This window comes from Oncorhynchus keta, chromosome 3 (genome assembly GCF_023373465.1).
Source record: "Oncorhynchus keta strain PuntledgeMale-10-30-2019 chromosome 3, Oket_V2, whole genome shotgun sequence".
Taxonomy (NCBI): domain Eukaryota; kingdom Metazoa; phylum Chordata; class Actinopteri; order Salmoniformes; family Salmonidae; genus Oncorhynchus; species Oncorhynchus keta.
The window spans coordinates 27,278,222-27,287,438 of record NC_068423.1 but is presented as its reverse complement, the minus strand read 5'-3'; the positions used below and the strand labels follow the sequence as shown (position 1 = coordinate 27,287,438).

Sequence of the window (9,217 nt, the reverse complement as noted above, 5' to 3'; positions counted from 1 at the left end):
GCGACCCAGTCGTTCAGTCTTTAGGTTCTGTATCTATGGACGTGACCCAGTCGTTCAGTCTTTAGGTTCTGTATCTATGGACGTGACCCAGTCGTTCAGTCTTTAGGTTCTGTATCTATGGACGTGACCCAGTCGTTCAGTCTTTAGGTTCTGTATCTATGGACGTGACTCAGTCGTTCAGTCTTTAGGTTCTGTATCTATGGACGCGACCCAGTCGTTCAGTCTTTAGGTTCTGTATCTATGGACGTGACCCAGTCGTTCAGTCTTTAGGTTCTGTATCTATGGACGCGACCCAGTCGTTCAGTCTTTAGGTTCTGTATCTATGGACGCGACCCAGTCGTTCAGTCTTTAGGTTCTGTATCTATGGACGCGACCCAGTCGTTCAGTCTTTAGGTTCTGTATCTATGGACGCGACCCAGTCGTTCAGTCTTTAGGTTCTGTATCTATGGACGCGACCCAGTCGTTCAGTCTTTAGGTTCTGTATCTATGGACGCGACCCAGTCGTTCAGTCTTTAGGTTCTGTATCTGTGGACGCGACCCAGTCGTTCAGTCTTTAGGTTCTGTATCTATGGACGCGACCCAGTCGTTCAGTCTTTAGGTTCTGTATCTATGGACGCGACCCAGTCGTTCAGTCTTTAGGTTCTGTATCTATGAACGCGACCCAGTTGTTCAGTTTTTGGTTCTGTTTCTATGGACGCGACCCAGTCGTTCAGTCTTTAGGTTCTGTATCTATGGACGCGACCCAGTCGTTCAGTCTTTAGGTTCTGTATCTATGAACGCGACCCAGTCGTTCAGTCTTTAGGTTCTGTATCTATGGACGCGACCCAGTCGTTCATTCTAAATGTTCCATTGCCATACTGGCTGGCAACGTTCTTATCCCTTGCTTGCTAGCTAGCCAACAATGGCTAACTTACAGTCACATCAAACATTGCAGCCAGAATAATAACAAATTAGATGCATTTGCGTTTGTTTTAAGCTGTTTTCTAGTGACATTTATTTGAACAAATCCAGAACAATGAGCTAATGAGGCGTGATTTCGCCTGGCATAGAAAATGTTCTCTCTAGTCAGGACACTGTTGTTCAGAGGAGCTAGCCAACAGCAAAGATAACACAATCACTTCCAACTGAAGCTGGAAAGACTGCAAATTAGCTGCACTTCATTCTGTTTTACCTGTTTTCTATTGATAGTACCATATCAATATATCAATAAAAATTATGCTGATTCAGGATTTCAACTGGCTGAGAATAGCTGCTTGCTTCTCTGTCTCGTCCCCGGCTCCCGACACGTTCATTAGGTTAAAATTTGAATATTGAAACAATGTTGCAAATGTCGGAGAGATTTATACAAATCCCCACTGTTGAAAACTCAATGTTACTCTAAAGGAAATGTGAGATAATGTCTAGATGCTTTTTATAATGGAGATCAAGTTTATAAATTGCCTGGCTGGGCTGATAAGACAGTGGATTGCGCAGTCAGATGGAACAGAGAAAAGAGGCATTTTAACATAATAGATTTAGCCGGTGGTAACTTGTGGAATAGACACCGGCTGGAATGCGCTTTTAACCAATCAGTATTCAGGATTAGACCCACCCGTTGTATAATACACAATACACAACACTATATAATACAGTGTAATACACAATACAATATAACAAACAATCAAATATAATACACAATACAATATAATATACAATATAATACAATACATTATTATACAAAATACAATATCATACACAATACAATACACTGTACAGTATAAGACACAATACACAATACAATATAATACACAATACAAAAAAATACACACTATAATATAATACACAATACAATACATTATTATACACAATACAATATCATACACAATACAATACAATACATTATTATACAAAAAACAATGTCATACACAATACAATACAATACAATACACAATACAATATAATACAATACACAATACAATATAATACAATACACAATACAATATAATATACAATATAATACAATACATTATTATACAAAATACATATCATACACAATACAATACACTGTACAGTATAAGACACAATACACAATACAATATAATACACAATACAAAAAAATACACACTATAATATAATACACAATACAATACATTATTATACACAATACAATATCATACACAATACAATACAATACACTGTACAATATAAGACACAATGCACAATACAATATAATACATAATATAATATAATACACAATACAATACACAATATAATATAACACACAATACAATAAAATACACAATACAATACATTATTCTACAAAAAACAATGTCATACACAATACAATACAATACAATACAATACACAATACAATATAATACAATACACAATACAATATAATACAACACACAATACAATATAATACACAATATAATACAATACCCAATACAATACATTATTATACACAATACAATATAATACAATACACAATACAATATAATACAACACACAATACAATATAATACACAATATAATACAATACCCAATACAATACATTATTATACACAATACAATATAATACACAATACAATACAATACCAAATACAATACATTATTATACACAATACAATATAATACACAATACAATAAAGCGGCGCAGGTCCTAATCAGGCACTATCTCCCGTCTTGATTACTGCAACTCGCTGTTACTCCCTGCCTGTGCCATTAAACCCCTACAACTCATCCAGAACGCCGCAGCCCGTCTGGTGTTCAACCTTCCCAAGTATAACTGGCTTCCACATCAATATAATACAATAGGCTCTGATCAAATACAATACCATTATTATAGGAAGTACAGTTCAATAGTCAAAACTATAACAAACTCCCTACACAATAATCAATATAATACAAGGAATACCTAATACAATATAAAAAGATTAGATGCAACTGTTCCACTGGATGTCATAAGGTGTATGCACAATTTGTAAGTCACTCTGGATAAGAGCGTCTGCTAAATGACTTAAATGTAAATGTAATGTACAATATAAGACACGCAATACAAAACAATACAGTAGAAAACAATACAATATGATAGAATACAACACAATAGATTACACACACCAATCAAACACATGGATGTGTGATGAACTGCTGGCTTCATCATTACATTGTTATTTGGGTTGAAGCAAGTCCACTCAGTCCAAGGGCATGGCAATGTTACCAGTTCCCCTCTGTTTAGCACTGTGTGTGTGTGTGTGTGTGTGTGTGTGTGTGTGTGTGTGTGTGTGTGTGTGTGTGTGTGTGTGTGTGTGTGTGTGTGTGTGTGTGTGTGTGTGTGTGTGTGTGTGTGTGTGTGTGTGTGTGTGTGTGTGTGTGTGTGTGTGTGTGTGTGTGTGTGTGTGTGCTCTCTCTCTCTTAACAACAACCAACCAGTGGACCACTGACTGACAGACAGCCACAAAAGGACGCCATCATCACAAACCTTATTTGGCCCTGTGGTCTTGTGTTCACCTCTCCCCAGTCCCCTCCAGGGAGCGAGTCAGAACTGACAGCACAGTGACCACATCACAGACGTCATGTCATTTAAATTAATGAGCCTTGGGGGGGGGTTATTGGCTCTCTACATCAGGGACAGAAACATGTATGAAATGGTGCTCTCTTGTGGCGGCAACAGGGAAGGAGTATTGAAATGAGCAGGAGTTTACTCTGGGCAGTCAAGAGACGAGGACATTTCTCTATGGCACACCCAGTTTGTTGCCTGGCTACCCAGACTCCTTGCTCCCCAGCTTGTAGTGCATGCCACAAAGTTAGTGTGCTTCTAAATATGGTTTAGGTCAACATAAGGATAAGACAGGGTGTATTCTACATAAAGATAAGACAGGGGGATAAGACAGGGGCTATTCTACATAAAGATAAGACAGGGGCTATTCTACATAAAGATAAGACAGGGGGATAAGACAGGGGATATTCTACATAAAGATAAGGTAAGACAGGGGGTATTCTACATAAAGATAAGACAGGGGGATAAGACAGGGGGTATTCTACATAAAGATAAGACAGGGGATATTATACATGAAGATAAGACAGGGGCTATTCTACATAAAGATAAGACAGGGGGTATTCTACATAAAGATAATACAGGGGATATTCTACATAAAGATAAGACAGGGGGATAAGACAGGGGGTATTCTACATAAAGATAAGACAGGGGGTATTCTACATAAAGATAAGACAGGGGGATAAGACAGGGGCTATTCTACATAAAGATAAGACAGGGGGATAAGACAGGGGGTATTCTACATAAAGATAAGACAGGGGGATAAGACAGGGGCTATTCTACATAAAGATAAGACAGGGGGATAAGACAGGGGCTATTCTACATAAAGATAAGACAGTGGGTATTCTACATAAAGATAAGACAGGGGGATAAGACAGGGGGTATTCTACATAAAGATAAGACAGGGGGATAAGATAGGGGGATTCTACAAAAAGATAAGACAGGGGGATAAGACAGGGGCTATTCTACATAAAGATAAGACAGTGGGTATTCTACATAAAAATCATACAGGGGTATATTCTACATAGGCACCTTGCCTTCACACAAAATCAGTTCAACTACTTGGGCTAGGCTAATACACTCAATGACTCACTGAATCCATTTGTCTGTTAAATGCGATTCCATGTTTTCCATCTCTCCTCCTCTCCTTCTTCTCTCCTCCTCTCTCCTCCGTCTCTCCTCCTCTCGCTCCAACTCTCTTTACTCTTTCTCCTCACTTCTTTATTATCCACAACTCTTGGAGGGTGATGTTCAATGATTGGCTAGTTGGGGAATCGGAGATTGGAGGCTTGCATTTCTAATCGGTGTTCATGTTTAGCCTACACCTTGCACACCCACTGAGCCGAGAGGACGGACAGAGTGCGAGGAGCGTGAAAGGGCTGAAGCTCGGAGTTAATAACCGTTGGCAGTAGCAGCGGACCGAGACGACCGAAACAAAGTCGATACTTTTTTCTTTTTTTTACGGATTTAACGGGCGAAATTGGCGAGTGCTCAAAGTAGGGTCCAGAGGAGACGCACCCGTCAAGCATTTTTCGTCTTCGTACTTGATTTCTGTATTATTACTCCGTGTCAGATGTTGAAATATATGGAGCTCTGGCCGATATACGAAACTTTCTTCTTTCTTCTGACTTGTCCTGTCAGCGCTTCTTCCATGGTTCGCCTTTTACCCGGACGCGAAGGGAGTTGGAAGCGATAATATACTGTTCCATCAAGTTGTTAACGCTGTTAATCAGGAGTTATTGGTGTCTTTGGGGATCTTCTCTGAGATGTACTGTATTGGAGAAACTCATAACAAGAAATAACATTTTAAGTTTATTTTATTCCAAGGGCGAAAGGATTTTATTTGTTTATTCCATGTTGGTGTATTTATTCCAGTAACCTAAACTACGTGTAGCCTATATTTTACGGGGACACATTGAAGAGAGTGGAGGGGCGACATCCACGGCATCGAGAGCACCTGGGACGTATCGCCGTGGCGTAACCCGGTAAAGATGCTCTCTGTTCGGATGCAGCGTGACCAGGGACTCGGTCGTATACTGGTTCTCCTTGTTCTCACCAGTGGATATCTCGTCTCCGATGCTGGTAAGGAAAGCTTTCTAACTTTACCTTAATTAACGCGGGCTATGTGGGGCTTTCACTGGACTGTGTTGCGGAGGGAAAATGACTGTCAATCATAACAACAATGCATTGTATTCCTATGGCCCATGGGCCATATGAAATGCACAGCATAGATTGTTTCGACACTTTATACACAGATCGCCTTGTTACCTGTGCCCTGCCCTGTCCTACCCTGTCCTACCCTGTCCTGATAGAGAAAGCTATCAACACGCACGCTCGGCGTGAGACCAATCCCGTAGGAATCCAACATTTGACTATTTTTGTATTTTCTTCGCTATGTAGCAATATACGATCTAGAATATTGTCATAACACAATGGACAATAAATTCCACATATTTTATTTACAAATATGATTAAATCCTTGTGGGATTAGGCCTATTATGGAATAAAAAAAATGTGTTGTGGACTATTACATATTCTAGTTACCCCTATAATTCTAGTTGACACTACAAACATGATTTTAGAAATACCCAGTCCTTGAAGATAATATTTTCGATTTTCTGTATGAGAGGAACAACTTCGTTTGAAATGCTCTTGCAATGTAATAAAACTGAGCAAATGTCCGGTCAAATAGAGACGAAAGGCCTGTTGGAACAGTCACATTCACGTTTAAAAGATTCCATCATACAATGACGTTTGCTTAGGCATTATTTTTCATCATTTTATTTCCGCCTTAGTCTTTCTCGTGTCTCCTGAATTTTGAACAGGCCCTACCACCACGCATGGTTTCGACTGCGGACATAGATAGGCTACTAGTGTGCCCATCCCCTCCTCTCTACTCATAACTGAGAGAAACATGATGAATCAGACAACAGAGAGAGAGTTTTTAAAAATGTTTTTTTTTCCGTCTTCTTACTTTTGTTTATTGTTTATTTCACTTGCTTTGGCAATGCAAACACTTGTTTCCCATGCCAATAAAGCCCCTTCGAATTGAATTGAATTGAGAGAGAGTTGTGTTTTTGAGCAGCCTGAGCCTCCCGGTGTGAAGGGAGTAATTAAGCTTTAGCTCGATGCCTTCTTGGCCTCCCTCCCTCTCCCTCTCTCTCTCTTATTCTCCAAAAGAGAAGAAGAAAAAGAACCAGCCTAACTTGTAACATTTAAAAAAATTAAAAAAACAGTCAGAATAGTAGTTCTGACACACACACTACACTGCCAGCCCGAGGGAAAGCGCCGGCCCATGCGCTCCTCTCCTGAGTTCTACATTTTTTATTATTTGGTCTGGTCTGTGTTTGTAGACCATCTTTGGGATATGAACTTAGTTGTTTTATTTATTTTGGCGTGCATACCTTTTCCTCTTGACAAATTAAAATATGGACCGTTTTTTAAATTAGTTTTAGGTCCAAAGGAGCTTTTTAAAAAAAAAACATTTTTAGAGATGTTTTAGATATATTTGGAGATATTTGGAGATATGTTGTATAGGCTTGGCTTGACAATTACTCTTGATTTGTCACCAGAAGAAAGGTGACCAAAACAGGTGGTAATCTAGTCTACTGAGCTGTATTGGCGGCTAGTATCATGAGTTGATTGAAGGACGAGGACGAGACTAGAGGCAGACGAGACACTGTTATCTTGTGAATTGGTTTCAGCCTGTTTTGACCAGCATCAAAGGCTCCGTTCTGTTTTGACCAGCATCAAAGGCTCCATCCTGTTTTGACCAGCATCAAAGGCTCCGTTCTGTTTTGACCAGCATCAAAGGCTCCGTTCTGTTTTGACCAGCATCAAAGGCTCCGTTCTGTTTTGACCAGCATCAAAGGCTCCGTTCTGTTTTGACCAGCATCAAAGGCTCCATCCTGTTTTGACCAGCATCAAAGGCTCCATCCTGTTTTGACCAGCATCAAAGGCTCCATCCTGTTTTGACCAGCATCAAAGGCTCCGTTCTGTTTTGACCAGCATCAAAAGCTCAGTCTCTTAGGAGCGTGACCAGCATCAAGGCTGCTACTTAGGAGAGTAGCAGCAGGGCTGTTTTGACCAGCAGGGCTGTGTAGGGAGGAAGACGTCTCTTAGGAGAGTAGCAGCAGGGCTCTGTAGGGAGGAAGACGTCTCTTAGGAGAGTTGACCAGGGCTGTGTAGGGAGGAAGACGTCTCTTAGTTTTGACCAGGGCATCAAGGAAGACGTCTCTTAGGAGTGTCAGGGCTGTGTAGGGAGGAAGACGTCTTTGCAGCAGGGCTCTGTAGGGAGGAAGACGTCTCTTAGGAGAGTAGCAGCAGGGCTCTGTAGGGAGGAAGACGTCTCTTAGGAGAGTAGCAGCAGGGCTGTGTAGGGAGGAAGACGTCTCTTAGGAGTGTAGCAGCAGGGCTGTGTAGGGAGGAAGACGGCTCTTAGGAGTGTAGCAGCAGGGCTGTGTAGGGAGGAAGACGTCTCTTAGGAGTGTAGCAGCAGGGCTGTGTAGGGAGGAAGACGTCTCTTAGGAGTGTAGCAGCAGGGCTGTGTAGGGAGGAAGACTGCTACTTAGGAGAGTAGCAGCAGGGCTGTGTAGGGAGGAAGACTGCTACTTAGGAGAGTAGCAGCAGGGCTGTGTAGGGAGGAAGACGTCTCTTAGGAGCGTAGCAGCAGGGCTGTGTAGGGAGGAAGACGTCTCTTAGGAGCGTAGCAGCAGGGCTGTGTAGGGAGGAAGACGTCTCTTAGGAGCGTAGCAGCAGGGCTGTGTAGGGAGGAAGACGTCTCTTAGGAGTGTAGCAGCAGGGCTGTGTAGGGAGGAAGACTGCTACTTAGGAGAGTAGCAGCAGGGCTGTGTAGGGAGGAAGACGTCTCTTAGGAGAGTAGCAGCAGGGCTGTGTAGGGAGGAAGACGTCTCTTAGGAGAGTAGCAGCAGGGCTGTGTAGGGAGGAAGACGTCTCTTAGGAGAGTAGCAGCAGGGCTGTGTAGGGAGGAAGACGTCTCTTAGGAGCGTAGCAGCAGGGCTGTGTAGGGAGGAAGACGTCTCTTAGGAGTGTAGCAGCAGGGCTGTGTAGGGAGGAAGACTGCTACTTAGGAGAGTAGCAGCAGGGCTGTGTAGGGAGGAAGACTGCTACTTAGGAGCGTAGCAGCAAGGCTGTGTAGGGAGGAAGACTGCTACTTAGGAGAGTAGCAGCAGGGCTGTGTAGGGAGGAAGACTGCTACTTAGGAGAGTAGCAGCAGGGCTGTGTAGGGAGGAAGACTGCTACTTAGGAGAGTAGCAGCAGGGCTGTGTAGGGAGGAAGACTGCTAGGAGCAGCAGGGGCTGTGTAGGGAGGAAGACTGCTACTTAGGAGAGTAGCAGCAGGGCTGTGTAGGGAGGAAGACTGCTACTTAGGAGAGTAGCAGCAGGGCTGTGTAGGGAGGAAGACTGCTACTTAGGAGCATAGCAGCAGGGCTGTGTAGGGAGGAAGACTGCTACTTAGGGAGAGTAGCAGCAGGGCTGTGTAGGGAGGAAGACTGCTACTTAGGAGTGTAGCAGCAGGGCTGTGTAGGGAGGAAGACTGCTACTTAGGAGCGTAGCAGCAGGGCTGTGTAGGGAGGAAGACGGATCTTAGGGAGAGTAGCAGCAGGGCTGTGTAGGGAGGAAGACTGCTACTTAGGAGAGTAGCAGCAGGGCTGTGTAGGGA

The 9,217-nt window shown here is 42.5% G+C and overlaps 1 protein-coding gene across 1 annotated transcript in view; it reads left to right on the top strand.

Annotated features, from left to right (window-relative positions):
* The first annotated feature begins 4,775 nt into the window (after nt 1–4,775).
* LOC127915246 (netrin receptor UNC5B-b-like) overlaps nt 4,776–9,217 on the top strand; it is a 188,819-nt gene continuing 184,377 nt past the window's right edge. The window contains exon 1 of the mRNA XM_052494927.1: nt 4,776–5,617. Within this exon, the coding sequence (XP_052350887.1) occupies nt 5,527–5,617 (91 nt within the window). The 5' untranslated portion in view covers nt 4,776–5,526. The remainder of the gene's footprint in view (nt 5,618–9,217) is intronic.